Here is a 20,578-nt window from a genome sequence, read left to right on the forward strand (position 1 = left end):
CGCTCTCCTGTAGTGACAGCTACTGCTGCTGGGCCCACAGACGGACGGAAGGATGGGGAAGAGGGAAGGGGGGGTGGTAAAGGGAGGGAGAGAATGAACAGATGAGCGACGTCGAGGTGCGTCTGTCACTTGATCTCACTTGCTTTGCTCTTATCTGCCTCCCTCTCTTTTTTCTGACTAAACATCAGGCCTCCAATCTACTCCACACCTCCCCTTTTCCCCTCTCCTGTCCTGTGAACAGAGGCCTTTAATTCGATGACTCGCTTTTGTCATGGAGCATAAATCCACAGGCTGCTGTGACCCTGCTAGCTGTCGGATTCCGGCTAAAGTGAACCTTTTCTAGCCGTCAAGTTGTCGGGAAGGGGGTGCAGGTGGGAGATGTGTTTTGACAGGAGGCATGTGTGTAAGCAGTAAGCACACACTTGCCCGTTTGCTTTTAGCACATTTAATAAGCCCCGGCTCTGGTGGTTTGTTAAAAGAAGAGGACGTGGTATTTTATGAAGGGAGCGATAGAAAGATTTTAGAGTCGGTCCAGTGAACATGCCTGTGGTGGCAGACAAAATAAATCAAGAAATTACATCCGTAATATTTTAGGTTTAAAAAGGTATACATATTGGAATGATACAGGAAATAGAATCTGAATTAAGGTATTGCCAAGTGTTAATTGATTAGACAAATTCATACACAGCCAGTAGTAAAGAAGGATGAAACATTAATTGTCTGCTTCAAATGCACTTTGGGATACATTTTCATTTTCAGTTAATCTGCAGATTATTTTCTCTATTAATTGATTAATTATTTGGTCTATAAAATGCTCTAGGTGATGTCATTAAGTTGCTTTTTTGTCCGACTAACCGTACAAAACCCAAACACATTAATTTTACAATCGCAAAGAAAATCTGCAAATTCTCACAATTTAGGAGCTTGTAAAAAGACTGAAACGATTTAATTGAATCAGTTAATCAAAATATTTGCTAATTAAGTTTCTGTCGATCCACTAATCGATTAATTCATTTCAGACCGAAAAAGCATTTTCTATTATGGCGAGTTACGGAATATAATAAGGCTCCTGTTGTATGCCTTTATGGAATTATATTACTGTATATAAAAGAAATTAATCTAAAGTTAGTGTATACAAGGCTCTGGTATTATGTCTTAAAGCCATTTGACATATCTAGTTGAGATGCTTAGCTCAGATTTAATTCTGTCAGATTTGATTTGAGGTCTTCTTCTTCGCGTACACATTTACCTTATAGCTATTAGCAGGCGGTATGCTCTGAATTATGCCAATGTGGATTTGTTGAACGTGCAGTGGGCTAATTTTTTATGTGATTTGCGTTGTGATCAAATGGTAGTTTAGCGCTTCAGTGTGGGGCTCGCCTGCAGAGGAGCTTGGTTAAATGGAACTGTTTCATCAATTAAACACTTCTTTTTGATGGACAGGTGGAGAAAAACCAGTTTATTTGCACTGTCACTCACATACATTAAGTGTGTGTGTGTGTGTGTGTGTGTGTTTTTTTTTTTTTTTGTTTTTGTGTGTGTGTGTGTGTGTGTGTGTGTGTGTGTGTGTGTGTGTGTGTGTGTGTGTGTGTGTGTGTGTGTGTGTGTGTGTGTGTGTGTGTTTTAACATTTTGGAGGACCTCAACAACCTCTTTTCCATTTCAAGAATGGCCCCCACCCAAAAATATACATAGTGGGATACTATTGTCATTAGTGGTTTCTGGTCTGTTTAATCTCCTTCTGTCATCTTCTTTTATACTTAGTAAAATAAAATATTTACAACTGATATAATGAAATAACTAATAAAACATTTGGTAAAGCCACATTTTAAACTTTGATGTACAGTTAGTGATAAATGAAATACTTTACCTCCTTCCTCATTCTGAGCTGAAGTTTGTTTCAACATTCGACTGTCAGACTCCGTGCTGTGTGTTTTGTTTATGGATAAAATAAGAGTGTAAAAGAGACGGGAGTAGTACAGAGATTTTCCTTTTATGTTTGTTTAAAAGACCAAGATCCCTTGTGGTGACTTATCCTCATGGATATTTAGAGAGTCAATATTTATCTGGATTCATACTGTTTCAAGAATAATATTCACTAAATGTAGCTTAATTCCACATGCTTCACTAGTTGTAATTAGGGCTGCTTGACTATGGAAACAAATCATAATCGCGATTTTTTGGTCAATATTGAAATCACGATTATTTAACACGATCTCTTTTGGAAAGATTTTGCATTTATTGAACTTAAAAAACAGTGAAACAGTTTAACAAATCGTGAAAACTGTGACATTTCCCTTAAACCTTTTTTTGTTTGTTTGAAATTTTCTTTTTCATTCAGAACACAAGACAAAATAAGGGTTTACTTGCAGCCAGGTCAAAAAGTGTGCAAGGCTGTGAATCTGTGTGTCTGCATGTGTGTATCTTTTTGTTTATCCTTGATACGTCGGATAGATGGATGTGTTGATGATGGTACTCCTCTAAGAAAGGGTGAAAGAGAGAAGGAGACAGATAGAGAGAAGACGTTGGCTGACTGCCCTCCCTTGGGGGCTGGTGGAAGGATGAAGGGGCATCTTGGAAAGACGTTCTGTCTGGTCTTGTAAGGGTTTGGCCAGTACTTAGCCACATGTCACTCCTGGCCCATTTAACACACAAACACACGCTTCTCACTCTGTCTCACATCACCCTTCCTCTCAGATCACCCTCTTTCTCCCACCAGTGACCCAACCCAGGCAGAAACTGAGAGATGTGCAAACATCAGCGAGGTCAGTGGCCAGTATCCAAGGAAAACAGAACAAGGACACAGATCACACAACTGTTGAAGACAGCCAAATGTTTAGAATTTTGGTGGGGCATAGTTGCATTTACCGCAGTTGGGGTTTAGCTTCAAGGCAAAGAGAAGATTATTTTTGTTTAGTTTTTTGGTAGTTAAATTATAGGATGCTCGGAAGAATACGTTTGCATTTGCATGCAGCAGTGCTTATGTGTATTGCTTTAAAGTGTGTGTTTCATGCAGGCAACAAATGGAAGGATGGGTTTTTGGCAAATGTGCTATATCAGTTACAAAGAATCTGCATAATTAGTAAGTACATAGATGATTTAAGATTTAAATAGTCTTTTATTCATGCACCATAGCACTGTGTATAGTCAGTCACAGTTTTCTGTATGGCTTCTGTTGTCTTTCAGTACTTACCTACAGTATTGTGACCAACAATAGATAATGTTTAGGTTTGAGACTTTCAACTACTGCCATTTTGTTTTTTTGAAAACATTGATTTATTGACCATTACTTATTTTTTACTCGATGATACCCATAGAGTTTTTATTTTTTATCCCCACATTCAACAAACCGACAGCGTGCTAGGTGTAGGAAGGGTAGGAATCGGTCATGCATGACCATCATGTAAACACCGAATGTCATTTTTTCATTACACAAAATGGTCCTAAAAGATTGAACACCGAACCCTGAGTACACGCATTTAGCAAGCCAGTTTTGTATTTACTACTTAAATTTTTTTATTTACTACTTTAATTTCACTCTTGGCCTTTCCCACATGTTCAGAAAATGTATTCAACAGCAAACTAAACTTTGATGATGAAGATTGTTTGTTTGAGAAATCTCATCACAGTCCGTGCAGCAGCCCAGGGCAAAAACATGCCAACAGAAGAGAAATGTAACTTTCATCATAATTCAAGCACCCTCGCTGCATTAATTCTCTGCCATGCCATTAGCTGAGTTTTGTATTTGTGTTTTTTGTGAGTGTGTGTGTGTGTGTGTTGTGGCGGTGCAGCACATCCGAGGGTACTGCTGAGTGGTAATGGTTGTGGCACCACGTGTGTGAGTGTAGGTGGGGGTAGGCCTTGCGGTCTCAGTGCTGATGGTGGCGTAGTGGTGGCATTTGTCATCTTGCTTCTTCCGCTTGGTTTCCAGATTGACGTCTTGTTTCTTGGCCCTGTTTTGTGGCGGGCTAAAGGTTCCCCACTGAAAAGGTCAGACACTTACTACAGTTTGCTTAACCGCATGTAACAGTTCCTCTGAGGGGGGACTAGCACACAACAAAACAGGCCTGGCTACAGGATATACTCCTAAGCTCATCACTTTTACAGGCATTTGTGCGGAAAGTTAAAATATTTTGTTTTTGTGCTCGTGTGGAGATTTCGGTGCCTGACATGTTTTTTATACATATTCGTAGTGTATACAGTAATCTTGTCTAACCCAAATTAAGCCTTATGTGTATGTTTTTACCCTTTGCTTCCAAGTTAAAACACATTCTGAAAATGAAAATCACCACCTTTTAGATTTTAATGCTTGTGGCTTTGTAAAAAGCGTTGTAAATTCAACTGACATTTTAGTAACAAACTGCAGCCTTTTGCTGCAAATAAATAAAATATATCTCTGTCTTACAGTTACATAAGCGTGTGTGTGTGTTGTAGACCCTGGCAATCAACAGAGGGGAGAGTCTGAAGATTTTGACGGTGAAAGTGAACATTCCCGACAAGGTGAAGAGTGACTTCACTCGGTGGTGCATCAACAACAGGTCAGAAACGCAATCACACACACGATATTTGGTAATAAAGGATTTACAGTGAATTGGTGCTGAAATCCTGACCATGACAATACTTTCCAACCAGACAAATATGAAAGCTCCTCACTTTTATACAAGCCATGTCAATGATTGTTTTTTTAGGTTTCCTCAGAGAGGATTTTACCTTGAGAAATAATGAGCAGAAACTCAAACAATTTGTAATTGTTTTTTCACAAACTACAGTTTAAAGAAGCGTGGATTCAAAAAAAGAGATTTTCTTAAATCGTAGAATTCTCACTTTAATATGTACTGCTGTGTCAAATAGTTTTTAAATCATACTTAAATTGGTCTCTTTTTTTCTTTTGAATTTTAGGTTACAGAAACATTAAATAAAAACAATACAATACACACAATACCATTTTGTTTTTAAATTGGAGCAGGGCTTTGCTGACATATGTCCTCAGTCAACTAATCTTGTGCAAATAAAGGTTAAATAATTAAAATTGCACTTAATATTTAATCATAAGGCTGTCTCATCTGTTTGAAAGAAATGTTCTGATAATAAAACACCTATGCACCAGTTGCAACCAATTGCACAGACTGGCTCTTTTTGTTGTGTGTGGGATGGGATGTCGCTTCGCTGACTAGACAAAGTCACAATTACTTTTACTAGATTGTATTTATCATTGGAAATGACCCATAGAAAAAAAATTATCCCATTTTGTCGCCCTGTTTTAATGCAGGTGGAGGCAGAGGACGTTTGCAAGAGATGAACTTCGCACAATCATCAAGAATGCAGTAGAGGACTCTTATAAAAGGCTTATTCTGCCTTTTCTCACTAGAAGTTACAGGTATTTTAAGTGTGACTGTTAATGTGCATGTGTGCTCTCAAGGCTTTTTTTTCCACTTAACTGATTTTACTCTGTGTCCATATTCCCTCTTCGTCTTTCCCCATCCCTCACCTCTTTCTTTCTTTCCTTCTGTTTTTTCTCTTTATTTCTCTTTACCATCACCATACAACTATCCTCCACATATTTGTCTCTGTTCATATCTTCCCCCACTCCTCTGCCTATCTTTCCCTCTTTCACCATCTCTCTCTGTCTCTCTCTCTCTTTAGGACTAAGCTGACAAGTGCAGCAGAGAAGGAGTCAATCGCCATGTTTGTGCGGAACCTCCGTCAGCGCCTATTGGTGTGTCCTGTCAGGGGCTGTGTCATCATGGGGGTGGACCCTGGCTTTAGACATGGCTGTAAGCTGGCAGTTCTCTCCCCCACTAGTAAGTGACCACATAGTGTTCTGAACTCCTGAAACCACCTACTTTTGCATCCAAAACAGTTTGAGCTCTAATTCTGCTAAGAATAAGCCATCGTCTTTATTACACTCTTTTTGAAACCTCTAGACATCATAGTAGATAAAACTGACAGTCTGTCTGAGAGGCTACAGCGTCGGGTTGGATCACGCATGTTGATCATTGTGGTTGACAGCAAACGCAGGTGTATCCTGTGCCACTGCATTAATCTAAAATCAGTAATACGAAGTACAGCTCATAGGCTTCAGATATGTTACTCTTACACAAATTATAGCTCTACTACTATCTCCTAATTCATGTTTTCTTCTATTCATGCATGTAATTGGTCGTTGATACATCCAATTAGTATAAAAATAAATTGCTGCGTTTTTAGGAACAGAAACAATTCAACGGTATTTCAACAGTATTTTTCTGTAACTGTAACCTATTAATATCTATTCTATTATCATATTAGTATCTACTCTATCACACTATTAAAGCTAAAGTGCCATGGCAAATTAATGGCTAATGGCCTATATTTTTTTGTGCATGTCAGAGACTAGATGCTAGTTGGCATGACCCTGGTGGGTGGATTATGTGGGTCTGCTGTACTGTACTGTATGCTACAGCATTTGCCTCAGTGGGTGTGACTTCACACTGCGTAAGAATAGGTACCACCCTCTGGGTGACTGATTGTGTGGTCAAAAGTCACGCTGACACACTTACAACAGGCAGACACAGGTATATATCGGGCATCAGGCCCACCAGGGTGTGGTTACCGGTTTGGTGGTTCCTAGCTCATGTGACTTCCAGTCAGAGAGCTGTCCATTCAGAGCTACACTCCTCACTGAGGAAGCAGCTAACTGTCAGGTGCTGGACTTCCTGCGGAGGCTTAGGCAGTAAAGATGTGGAATTCATCAATTATTTGATTGATTTAGGGCATTGCTTCTTTGTCGGACAGCATACAGTGGAGATACATTAGCTGATAGTATATAGGTTAGTCTCTTGAGCCCCCTCTTGTCATCATAATTTTCTCTCTCCCTCTGGTGTCTTCATCTCCCTGCTCTCAGGTCAGATTCTCCATACTGATGTTGTGTACCTGCATAATTCAGGCCAGCAAAAAGAAGCAGACAAACTGCGCCACCTTATGATTAAATACAGGTACTGCTGCTTGTGTAAATAGTCACTGTTGAAAGTATACAGTATACAGTTAAATACAGGGTCAGAAAATCTAGCATTTTTATAATTGTGTTCTGTTAATCAATGTTTTATTGCTGTAACTTTCCAATCTACATGATGTATGTAGCAGCAGTAATAACGTAGTAGTGCTACTGAATCATCTTGTCTGTTTTCTGATGTATCACTGAACATAATATTAAACGGGGAACCTAACCTCATTTTTAAACCGTTATGGTTGTTTTCATAATCCTCATTGTTCTTCTCCTCTTCCTCCTGTCCATATTAGCTGTTCCAGGGTTGTCATTGGCAATGGGACAGCGTGTCGTGAGACCGAGTCCGTCTTCGCTGACCTCATCTCTAGGCGCTCTTTTCACCCCCTGGACGTGTCCTACTGGTAAGGTGTTTCATCCCGTTTATGCTAGAACAGGCCCAGTTACCCGTGACCCTGAATAGAGATAAATAGGTATAGAAAATAGATGGAAGAAACCTACTGTCCAGAGGCATAGTTTGATATTTATTGTGTTGGGTCCACATGATTCAGATATTATTTGTTATGTGTTGATATTATTTAATATTACACATAACATTTTGTTTATTTAAGTAAGACAAACTGCATTTTATATTTCGCACTGTTTGAAAAACTCCTCAAGCACACCTTTCAGAAAAAAACGTTCACTGAAATATTCCTGAGTGCCATTTGTAAATATTTAATGCCAGTGTTCAGTTTACTATTAAAAATAGTAGGAGAGAGGTATGTCAGGATGGGGAAGACAGTGGGACGAAGGGGGGTATCCGTGAGGTCCGGAATGATGATGATAAATAAGAATTTATGGTCGCGGTATATAAATGGGGAAAGTTAAGTGTGTAGAGGAGAGGAAAGGGTGTGTGAATAAATGGATTTAGCAATGTGAAAGAGTAAAGGACAGAGGAGGAAAATGTGTGGGAGTGAAAGAGCTGGACACAGATGAGAGAAAGACAATTTGCAATGTTTCACTTTAAGCGAATATTGTCTATTAAAAACATATGGACTTCGTTTCACTTCGGTTCAATTAAAGAGACGTTTTGCGGTCCACGTTCTATCTGTAACTAGGCCCAGTCCACACTTCAGAATACAACAGCACAGAACCTTGGTCCAAGCATAATAACCACTGGCTTCTCCTTGTCTCTTTCTCTCTCTGCTGAGTTCCATGTGTGTTTGTTGACTTGAGGTTAGCATTGGGACCACAGCCTAGAATGATTCTGAGCTGTGCGTGAATGTGCATGTCTGCATAGGAGAGTTCATACACATACACACTTTTTAAAGGTCATACCTTTGGTGTAAAAGCCCACTTTTTTTCCTCTAAAGTTAAATTTTCTGTCTTTTTGCAAGAACAGAAACGGTCAAAGTGGGGCGTTTATTAAGTTAACTTCCCCTTGATTATTTTCATGAAAGACAGTTTTTTTCTTTTGAGCAGACTTGAGCACCTCCAGAGCAGCAGAAGTTAACATCTTGATATAATGTCTCTCTTGTTCATTCTTTTACTGGAGCTAATAACATTTGTGCTTTTCACAACGCCTAAGAATGTTGGACTTCTGTTTGATGTGGTGTTGGCTGAATGGCCTATATCACCTGATATGATTAACTATATTTTTGCAGCACGCAACACATGTGTAAATGGTCTGCCTTTTCCTTAGTAGGGTTTGTGGAATAAAAGCTTTTGCAAATGCATGAACTTTGGAAGAGCAGAGAGATGTTATTTTGACGTTAGCCATAGAAATATGGTTGTTGTTATCCAGATGATATCGCCCTGGAGTCATCTGGTCTCATGGCTCACTTTGGTTTCTGTGGACCGTGGCTGATCTAGGCTCAGACACATAGAAGTTAAAGTGGAATCAGTGTCTGTATTAAAATATACACACAGACTGCTCTTGTTGCACTTTTCTATTCTTTATCAATCTTCTGTCTCATTCTCTTGTGACAGCCCAGTCAGTATTACGCACACTGTGGGATATATGTAATACCTGGGTGGGATTAACCTCACATTTCTGACCACAAATTAAATTTCAGCTCTATTGTAAGGCAAAAGAAACACACAACATGGCAGGAGATTATTTCACTTTCCAACATGTCGTCTTTTTCTGTGCCTTTCCTGTCGTATGGGGAAAAAACGCTCATGGTATGCATGGTGCAGTTATCCCACCTGCACAAATGGAACATATATCCCAGGGATGGGGAGACGGTACACCCTGCACTTGGGAATTGTTTTACGATTTCTTTTTGGGGCTTTTCCGCCTTTATTTGATAGGACAGCTAGATGAGAAAGGGGAGAGAGAGGGGGAAGACATGCAGGAAATCGTCACAGGTCGGATTTGAACCCTGGACCTCTGCATCGAGGCATAAACTAGAGCTGGGCAATATATCGATTTTATATCAATATCGTGATATGAGACTAGATATCGTCTTAGATTTTGGATATCGTAATATGGCATTAAGTGTTATCTTTTCCTGCTTTTAAAGGCTGCATTACAGTAAAGTGATGTCATGTTCTGAACTTACCAGACTGTTGTAACTGTTCTGTTATTTGCCTTTACCCACTTAGTCATTATATCCACATTACTGATGATTATTTATCAAAAGTCTCATTGTGTAAATATTTTGTGAAAGCACCAATAGTCAACACTACAATATCCTTGTGGTATCGATATTGAGGTATTTGGTCAAAATGATCGTGATATTTGATTTTTCTCCATGTCGCCCAGCCCTAGAATAAACCTCCAAGTATATGTGCGCCTGCTCTACCCACTGAGCCAACCCGGCCACGTGATTAATCAATTTTATATAAATCATAAACATCCCAAATGACAATTAATTCAGACATTCTCTTTGTATAGTATTCAACACCAGCTTTGAAGGTGCTAATGATTCTGTGCCTTCCTTAAGGATGTAGTAGGGGTGGCACATGTCTGCTGATAAAACTAGTAATGTGTGTTTATTTTCTTTATATTTAAGACTCATTGAAGATATATGGGTGAATGTTGATAGATGATAATGGGAGGGCAGGGAACGATTACTGGCTTCAAGGACTGACGGTTGTTGCTCACTCTGAGGGTCTTACTCCCCTGCTGACTGACCCATAGCTGACCCTGACCTGCCATTAGGGAAACCTCATTACCACGGCTACAAAGACGATTGCAATGACGGAGAATAACCATATAACATCAGAAACAGCAAGGGGTCTTAGTGCTTGCTGTGAATGTCCCCAGTACAATTAATTGACCCAGTTTCTGGTATATGTTTTATTTTTTTTGGTTTTTCTATATGTATGAACACTGGTCGGCTGACCTTATACCCAAGCAGGTTCAAACAGGCTTTGATCGACAGGTGTAGAAAGTCTTTCAGGCAGCCCATGCATAGGAAGCTGGCTCAGTCATGTTAGTGGAAAACCACCAGCACAAACAGCGACCTTACACTGCTGAATGCTGCCCGGTCTGCTTCAGTGTATTTACAAAGTCACTGACTCTTTCCATCTCCACCTTACCATCCATGTTTCTTTGGCTTCCCTTGTTTTTTTTCTGCTCTCTCTTTGTGCTACTGAAAGCAGCTGTGCTCTTGAAAAGATGTATTCTGGCTCCAAAAAAACTAAGAATGTGTATGCGAAATAGAGAGTGATTATATTTTGTTTTCGTTGTGTTATTTCGCCAGGCTGGAGAACAGTTTTCATTTTATGAGGATTTTTAACATCATTACCTTGTTAGGTGGGATCAGCCATTAAAATGTGACACTGCCGGTGTTGAAAGTAATGTTTGAGGTATTAAATGGCTGTGGTTTAGATAGGTAATACAAACTCTCCTTTCCTCGCCTCTCCTCTTTGACAGTGCAGTAGTTCATTAAATACCACAGCCTCATTTGCACCATCTGCTTCCTGTCTCCCTGTGAGCCTTCATTGTGTCACCACCCCCACCCACCCTTTCTTCTCCACCCGCCTGTCTCTCTCTCTCTCCGTCCTTCTGCCTCAATGCTCAGCTGGAATGACAGCCAGAAATGGCAGCCTGCGGGACATCCTTACTTGTATGTTGTTTGTATGTATGCAGTTTTTAGTGCCTTAGTCCTGTTTGAGTAGACTCATCGTACTTTCTGAGTCACCTCTTCCATAATTTGTAAGGAGTGTGGCCTTTTCTATATTTGTGTGCATGTCTAAGTAGTGTCATTAAGTGGAGGAATAGGTGTAAATATGTATAAAAGACTGGCCAGTATGTGTCTCTCCATGCCATAAATCTAATATATGTCACAGATAGTGATCAAATTACTGGGATTATTTCTTTTTTGGTAACGGAACAGAGACATTGATGGACATTAACTATATATTTAAAGCAGGGCTGCAACTAACAAGTTTTCTCATAATCAATTAATCATGTCATATTTTGGTCTGTTTTATTTGTGCAACAGATTAACTCTAAAAAACCCAAAACATTTAGTAGAGAAAAGCGTCAAATCCTCACATTTGAGAAGCTTTAACTCGGAAATATTTAACAATATGCAATTACTCCATTATTAAAATGGTTGGATGAATGAATTTTCTGATGATCGAGTACTCGCTTCATTGGTTAATTGTTTCAGCACTAATTTACAGCTGATGTAAATGATGTTCTAAACATATTTTTGACAATATCATTCTAAACAAAGGTCTAATTAACAAGGGTTTTCTGAAGCTTTCAACTGCATCTCTGGTTGTCATTTGCTCTATCCACTGTTAAAGACAGAGATGCTGTCGAAAACCTTCAGAAAAAGCTAGTAAATGGACCACATACATAAGACCCATAGAATTTTACATTCAAATGGGTGAGTATAAGAACTGTAACCACATCATAAAGTGTGACCGCTTTTCAACTGGATCACATGCAATAGTCCTTTATCTCCCTTTAATGTTGTTTTGCCAAGTGTGAAATAAATCACCAGATTCAACTTTTCATGCCCCGATTAGATCATGTACAACAAAGTAACCATACATGATTAAGCTTGAACAATGCCTCTATGAATGGCCAGCCTCCTGCAGGACATTATACAGCATGAGGTATTATTTAGCTGACAAGGTTTGTCTGTGTCTGTGATGGCCCCCACTGAATGCACATCAGGTTATTTGCCACACAGCTGTGTCCTGCTGGGCGTCAGTTTGTGACATCAGTTTAGAAAACAAAATCCACATTTCTGACTAAAATAGGTTGTAGATGTCTTATCACTCAGTATGTATATGGATCTGGGTATGTGTGTGTGTGTGTGTGTGTGAAGTATGTGCAAATATGTGTCTGTTCTGATTATTATTACTACCTGGTCATTGTCATTAACACCTGCTCATGGCTAGCACACTGCTGTGTGTGTGTGTCTCTGTGTGTGTCTTTCTTTTCTGGCTCCTTGACAGGCCAGTGCAGCATGACCTTGTCTGTCACTGTGCTTTAGCCCTGCCTGGTAGAGCATGCAGGCTTTGTCAAAGCTCATAAAAGTGCTCAACACCGTCCAGACAGATGTCTGCGCAGGAGTGTGTGTGTGTGTGTGTGTGTGTGGGGTTTGCAGTGTTTTTCTTGGTGACGCACAGTGGTCTCTGTCATGTTCGTCAGCTGGTGATTCTGGATTTTTGTGCAAGGAGCTCATTGGTAGGGAAGGCACATGCACACACATACCACTGTGAGTTCTGATCTATCAACACTCAAGATATAACTCCTGTAGTGTTACATATTGTAGCAGCACACCGAAGTGGACCTGTCATCGGCTCCAATTTCTTTCCTGCCATCTTCCCAAATCCCCCTACAGACAAAATCCCTGAAATGGGTTGGTTCACATTTATCTGCAGTTAAAAAAGCCTTTTCAGTTATACAAACAGAATTTTAAGATGTTGACAGCCTTTCTCAACTACTGTACTTTACAAAGCAAACTTGCTCTTGTCAAGTGTTTGCATAATCCATCTGTTCTAATCTCTAAAGGTTGATGTTTGTGGGTTAATGGTTGAAGCTAATTTGTATGCTTAATTGGACTGAGTTGTCTAGATAAGAAAAAAAGGATTGAAACCAGAGAGTGTTACTAGTATCATGTTTTTGTCTGAGGCATGGTGGCTACTTTAGCTTGTTCAACTAAACTCTGTTTGCTTTTACAATGTTGAATGATTGCGCTATAATACATTTTTAATATATGTGTGTTTGTGGCTGTATGCATGAAGAATGAGAAGCTGACAGTGTTTGACAGATGTTAATGATATCAGAGGGCAGATTATGTGGGCTAAGGTCAGCGAGATTGTTGGGCAGTTGTGATGATGACATGCACACACACAAAACACAGCTAGAGGCAAACAGAAACTACATCCGATTTGTTGACCACTTGCTCTGAGATGACCCTGTTACTCTTTTTCATGAACAAACAGACTTATCCTTGAGGGTCTCCAAATCAGTGTTTACCTTGAATTAATTAGTTGATGAATTACAATGTATTCATATGAAATAAGTCAAATTTGAAATGAACTATGTGACATTTGTTATAATTTGCTGGGTCATAAAGATTTTTTTTTTTTTTTTGCTAGAGTCTAACATTGTACTATCAATTAATTTAGACTAGTTTCCCCACACGTAGCCAGGCCTGATGTTGTACTCTGTGGCTGATATGAGTAGTAGGCCATCTCTCTTCCTAGTAATAGTCATCGTTCTCTCCTTGACTGGTTCATACTTAGAGTTGTCCAAGAGCAATACAAGCAGTCGCAGCAAGAAACCTACTCAAAACAGCCAACAGTGTACGGCTGCACTGACACACAGACATGCTTAATGATCTAGAGGGCAAGACCTTGACCGTCTTGCCCTCCAGCTCACTCCTGGCGGGATGAGATCATTATTACTGGCTAGCTGATGGACCTGGAGGACAGAGGTGTAGACTGTATTTATGACTGTGTGTGTGTATCCCCTGTCATGTCCTGTGTCCAGGCATGCTCCCAGGGCCAGACTGAGTGAGTGATGAACATACAGTGGCAGAAGAAGCGATGACTGAGTGAGATGCAGGCACTCTGGCCTTATCGAAGGTTTGACGCTTGCATAGAAGGAGGAGCACGGGGACAGATGGATTTAGAGGCATGGAAAGACCACAGCCTGGCTGTGGGGTGTATCTTCATTTCAGGGGAGGAAAATTAACCCATGGGTACTTGAAAAGGTTGCATCTTAGAATTAATACAGGATGGATAGAGGAAGGCATGTATAACCATTTAGGAAAGGTAAATTGTATTGGAAAAGTATAGTAAAAATACAGATTCTACCAAAATACAGTATTGTGTTTGTTTTTCTTATTTGAGCAAGACTTGTATGTCACAAAGGAGCTCCATAATCTTTTGTGCAACCATGAAAATATATTTAGATATTTATTTATTTGGTGAACAGGAAAAGAAGGAGCTCTGCTTCTAATTGTTGCTCCCAGGAAACTGAAATGTTTTCCTCTGTTCAACTCTAGTTCGGTGTGGGCTTCTTCCTCCTCACTTTTACCCACCAAACGGGCAATGTTCAGTCTAAAGGGCATGAAAGGCTGTGACATCTGTGTCTTGACATCTGCACTTTCCTTCATTGCCTTTTTCTTTTTTCCCCATTTGCTTTATTTTTTTGTTCCTTCCTTCATTCTTTACTTTATTCCCTTCTGCTCTCCAGCCTTCCTTCCTTCCAACCCTCCAACCCGCTTGGTTTATAACTAGCGTCACCAGCGTTGATGCGTCATAAGTAGAGAAGAGGTGTGAGGACCTTTGGCATTCGCAGGTGGTGGACAGTGAATATCTGCCAGCCTCATCCATATCACCCACAGCCCCCCTTTCTCCTCCCTCCATGCCACACTGGTGGTCAGCCTCTGTCCCTTCTTCTTCCCCTCCTTCCACCCGCCCTCCATGCCATCCTCCCCTAGGGTTTTAGTGTTCCCTGCAATAGTCCTGCGTGTGACAAACGTGTGATGAGTCTGTGTGACATGCCGTGTGTGTATATGTGATTTTGTGTGTGTGTTTGTGTGTGCATGCATGCTGATTTGTATGCTTTTGTGTGTGACACAAGTGCAGGCCTTTCCTGCTACCAGATTGACATGAGTGTCTGTGAGGCTTTGCTCTTTTCAGACGTGCCTCATAGTGGCAGTTGGTGTGTGTGTGTGCGTGTGCGTGTGCCTGCCTTCTAGCGCCTCGCTAGAGACTGACGGCCCCTGACACCTGCCATTTGGACGCTTTTCTCTGTGAAAAATGTCATCGTCTTCAGACCCGACGTGTATGTGCGTGCGTGTGTGTGTGTGTGTCTGAGTGAGAGAGAGAGATGGTGCGTCCCTCAATTTGTCTCCCTGAGGTCAAGCTTTGCAGCTGACTGAACAATGGACCCAAGCTGTTTGAGCAGCCAGGACAGAGAAACTTATGTGTCAGTATTTTCTTTGTATGAATATATTTTGTGCCGGTAATATGTGACATCACAGCTCCTTCTAAGGCTGTAAAATAAAGCCAATCCAAGTATCTTGAACACAAACTGAGTTGTGAACAAAGAAAGTGACCGGTTGAGCCATTATAGTATGACACTATATAGGTGTGTGTATATGCAATCCTCACTTTTCAGATTTGACAGCCATCTAGAATGCATGCTTAGTTTGTATTAGCCCTGTAATCAACTCAGGTTTTTAAACATCTACAAAGTCAGTCACTTTTCACACATATTACAAGCATAAGGTTTTGGACCCTTGAAGAATCTTCTTGGGCCACATATTATTCACATATTGTCTGTGTCCATGTGCCTAGAATACTTCGAAATACAGCAATTTTCTTAAACCAAACATCAATCTTGCATTCTTTTTCATGCAGATTCCCTTCTCCCCCTCTGTTCAACTTTTTGTCCTGTGTATCAAATTAGTTGATGATATTATTACCCCTCTTCTTTTGTGACTGATCTGATGAGCTGTTTTTAATTTAGATTAGGGCTGTGTGAGCCAGAAGGCTGTAATGAGGTATCAAAATGTGTATCCATCTCTTTCAATGTTAGGTTTCTTGAGGGGCAGTGGGGGACGTGTGTGTGTGTGTCTGTGTGTGTGTCTGTCAAAGACGACCAGTAGGGGAACAGATAGGGGAGCCAGTTGGTGACTTTGCCCCAGGATGGGACAGGGCTACAGGCAGGCCTGTGTTTATGTGTGTGTGTGTATATACAATTGAGAAAGCAAAAGAGTGCGAATAAATGACAACCCTACAGGGCCACCAAGTCATCGCTTTACACCAAGAGGCGATCTTTGACTTTGTGTCTCTGACTGTGTGCGTGTCCATGCTTCGACCACCCATCCACTTAGGCCAGAGAGCTGGGGAGCAGACAACCTTCTGCTGGCTGCCAGGATGATGCCCTGACTATGGCGACAGCCATGGACGCTATGGCGATAAGGGCTCAGAGCTGTATCCATGACAGTGCTGTTACCCAGCTGGCCCAGTGGCAGCCTTAATTAAGTTAGACATGATAGGAGCTGGTGGCTTTCTTTTCCTTCCTCTCCATATGTTCTTGTTTTCTTTTCACTTTTTTATACTTTTGTCTCTTTTTTTGTCATTCTGTCTCTCTTTCTTGAACAAAACCAGCTAAGACGCTGCCTCTCTTTTACTTGACCTTCATTGTCCTACTGCCTGAATGAGGACAGAGAGAGAGGTTAGTGGTGCAGCAGAATTAAAAGCCTTGTCTATGTTTATCTTTATACTCTGTTTAAAGAGAGAGAGCTGCATAAGATTCGGGTAGAGTTGATATTTATAAATTATATTCATACTCTCTTCTGTCTTACTCGGCGTGTGTGTGTGTGTGTGTGTGTGTGTGTGTGTGTGTGTGTGTGTGTGTGTGTGTGTGTGTGTGTGTGTGTGTGTGTGTGTGTGTGTGTGTGTGTGTGTGTGTGTGTGTGTGTGTGTGTGTGTGTGGCGGTTGTGATGTGTGTGTGTGTGTGTGTGTGTGTGTGAGACGTGTGTGACTGACTGTGTGTGTGACTGACTGACTGACTCTGTGTGTGTGTATGTCTGTGTGTGTATGACTGATTGTGTGTGTGTATGTCTGACTGTGTGTGTGTGACTGACTGTGTGTGTGTGACTGACTGTGTGTGTGTCAGGTTAATGACCAGTTCTTCTTTGACCTCCTTGAAGGTCATGTGCCAGTGCTCGTTAGCAGTGTCACCATGGCGATATGTCAGCTGTCAGCACGATGGATGAGAAGCTGACAAAAAGAACAGTGAGGCGGAGGAAAGGATGAATAGATAAGGGGGAAAAAGAGGGAGGGAGGACAAGTTAATTTAAATGTGATTCCCATCAGAAGGCCTCTGCCACTCCTCATTAACAAGATACTTGGAATTGGCAAGGTTGTTGTGGCAAAGTCTAGGCCTCTAGGATAACGTGTGTGTGCGCAAAGGCCTCATTCTGAGTTGTGGACATTGATTGGGGAGGTGCTGACCTCATATTGGTCATCCCTGAGGAAAAAGCCCCCCTTTTTTCCTCCAATCATCCCCCTTTGTCCATCCAGCCGAGAGAATAGAATGGCTAAACAAAATGACAGCTTCAGTTGTATGTTGGTAGCATTAACACGGGTATCGGTGGCTTTGTTGTACCACCACCCTGTCTGTGTGGTGATGGATGATAAGCGGCCTGCTTTAGACTGAATACATTAACGTGGGAAATAGTATAATTTGTTGCTATGTAAACCCAATGTTGCCATGTAGAATCAGTTCATTTTCACTGTTAACATCTACATGTTAGAAATGTCAATAATACAGAAATTGGCACATGAGCAGCTTGATTTCAGATGAATTAATCTTTGCAAGTTCATTTATGAGGTACTTATATGAAATATGACTAAGGGTGTTTTTGTTAAGTCGTCTTGAAATCTTATGTAATAAGCGCTTTTACATATATAATATCTAAATGAATGAATTATGTGGCACTGAAATGTTCATGAAATAATAAGGGATACAAAACATTTATTAGGTGTCACTCTTGCAAACCCTAATTCACCATTTCACTGTGTCAAATGAAAGCTGGCAGAGACGACCAATGACCAATGTTATATCTTTGACATTTCACTAAAATCTGGCTTTGTCTCTGATATATATATATATATATATATATATATATATATATATATATATATATATATATATATATATATATATATATGTATTGTGTTTGGATTCCTATTGGTCTATTTTGTGTTCAGTTCTACACAGGAATAAACAAAAGCATATCTTCTTGATTTCTAAACATGAGAAAATACATGGTTTTGCTGGCCTTACTTATTAATGGGAATTGCAGCACCAACACCACTTTCACACAGTCACATTTGTTTTCTAATAATTTTCAATCTCACTCATGACAGTAATGTTTTTTTTGACATTGACAAATAGCAGTACACCCCAACACCTCTAGATGGCAGTAGTGTCACATAAACTGCCAGTACACTGGAGAGGTCTGCTGACTCAATGCCCTTTACTTTATCAAACTTCATACAGCCTGTTATTAAAGTGTCAGTCGTTTCAATGTGGAAAGGTGGTCATACTCAAAGCAGTATTCACAAAAATAGATAGTTGCGAAGATAATGCCATTCTTTAAGTGTGCAAATGATCTCACTCAATTATTGGAAACGCAAGTTGACCTATTCTGAATATGTTTAGTATTCATACTTACACATTAAGCCAATGGCTCATATGTGCAATTGGAAGGCATGTGGTTTTCAACACCTGCTTGAAGTACATTTGAAAGATTGTAATTGTGTTGTAAATGTTAAAGTGCTCATATTATGCTTTTGCCTTTCTTTTATTGTGTTATATATCTTTTATGTGCACGTTATAGGTTTACAAAGTGAAAAAGCCCAAAGTCCACCCCAAAGGCACTTACCATCTCCAACAGAAAACACTGTTCACAAACTGCTCCAAACAGCTCTATTGTAGTCCAGCCTTTACTTCAGTGACAAACGTGCATCCCTTTGTAACACACGTTATAATGCTCGCTTAGCTGCTAGCGTGGCACGCTCTCATACTCTGCTTCTGACTGGGTAGTGGTCCTTACCTAGTGCGCATGTGCGAATCCCAACAAAGATGGAACAGAAGTGTGATGCCTCACTCTGTAGCTAAAACAGAGAGCTCAACACACAGGGTGAAAAGAGGAGCTGCAGCAATGTGCAGTACAACAAAAATATGGTGTTTTTTGAAAATTAAACCATGTAAACCTATTCTGGTAAAACCTCTAAATACAATTATGAACTTGAAAATTAGCATAATATGAGGACTTTAAGGGCAGACTAGTGATGATGCTATTTTTGTCATTAAGCTTTGACTACAATGATTTACCTTAATAGCCTTGCCATTATGTATTTCAAGCTATAATAACTCCTCACTATGTGGCCTCAGTGGCCAAGCTGCCTTATTTCCTATTCCTATACGTATACCTCTCTCCCATTGTCTCCCCCTCTTTTTCTCTTTCTCTCACTCTGACATTTTTTCCTTCCTTTTCTTTCCCCAGTATAACCAATGAGGCAGGAGCATCTATCTACAGTGTGAGTCCTGAGGCGGTCAAAGAGATGCCAGACATGGACCCAAACCTTAGGAGTGCAGGTACGCTAGCCAAGCAACCAGTCTGGTCTTGTTTTGCCTAACAACTGTGTGATATTCTTGGCCATGCTTTGAATGGGTGTTGTGGAAGAAACCGTGCATAGGGCTGCAACTAACGATTGTTTTGATTATTGATTAAGCAGTTGCATATCGTCTTGAGTACTTGTTTTGTCAATAAAATGCCAGAAAATAGTGAAAAGTGCAATCTGACCTATTAAAATAGTTTTTCTTGTCCAACCAGCAATCAAAAACTCAAAGATAATGACTATAATAATAAAAACACTTGACTAATCACTTAATTAAAAAAATGTTTAAGCTGTAATTGTGAATTGCGTACCACAGTATGCATACTCAAATGTTTGGAATTACTTTTAGCATTAGAGATTGTTGGCCTTACTTACTTACTAACTAACAGTTAACTGTTTTTCCACACTAACAATCACAACTTGGTGTATAACGTCAGCAGTCCTCTACATTTCTGTCAGAAAACATACCCACAGAACATGCAGTATTGTCACATTGTAGTGAATGTCTGGCATTTCTATTAGGCTCTCGTAATGTATGTCTTTCTTTTGCCTCTCTCGCTCTTTCTCTCACTTGCCACCTCTTCCTCACTCCATACTACATCATTGAAAACACAGCAGAATAAAAAAGAGTTGCACAGAGTTTTGGAGAACAAATGTTTCCAGCAGACTTCCTCTATAAAAGCCATAAATCAAGTGAGGCTGGATTATTCCTCACTAGTTTCCTGTGGTCAGCAGCACTGAGAGCCATGGAGAGCCATACTTATACCCCTAATGAAAGCCATGAGAAACTCTACAGCATTTGACTTTGGATGGGTATGAAATGAGGGGGTGCTGAGCCAGGACACTATGGTTACAATGTGGGATCTGGCGACAGGGTGTTTGTGTGTGTCTGTTTTACCTTTTAGGGGGTATGTGTGTTTCAGCCTTTGTCTATATGAGTGGCCATGTAACATAGTATATAGGTAATTGTAAGTTATAGGCACCTTCCAT

At 40.3% G+C, this 20,578-nt stretch overlaps 1 protein-coding gene across 1 annotated transcript in view; it reads left to right on the plus strand.

Annotated features, from left to right (window-relative positions):
• The window catches only part of srbd1 (S1 RNA binding domain 1), a 52,720-nt gene that overhangs the window by 5,512 nt on the left and 26,630 nt on the right, over window positions 1–20,578 (plus strand). Inside the window, exons 10-15 of the mRNA XM_039784507.1 lie at window positions 4,434–4,537; window positions 5,269–5,376; window positions 5,643–5,800; window positions 6,883–6,973; window positions 7,278–7,385; window positions 19,474–19,565. Coding sequence (XP_039640441.1) covers window positions 4,434–4,537; window positions 5,269–5,376; window positions 5,643–5,800; window positions 6,883–6,973; window positions 7,278–7,385; window positions 19,474–19,565 — 661 coding nt within the window. The remainder of the gene's footprint in view (window positions 1–4,433; window positions 4,538–5,268; window positions 5,377–5,642; window positions 5,801–6,882; window positions 6,974–7,277; window positions 7,386–19,473; window positions 19,566–20,578) is intronic.

This window comes from Perca fluviatilis, chromosome 19 (genome assembly GCF_010015445.1).
Source record: "Perca fluviatilis chromosome 19, GENO_Pfluv_1.0, whole genome shotgun sequence".
Classification (NCBI taxonomy): domain Eukaryota; kingdom Metazoa; phylum Chordata; class Actinopteri; order Perciformes; family Percidae; genus Perca; species Perca fluviatilis.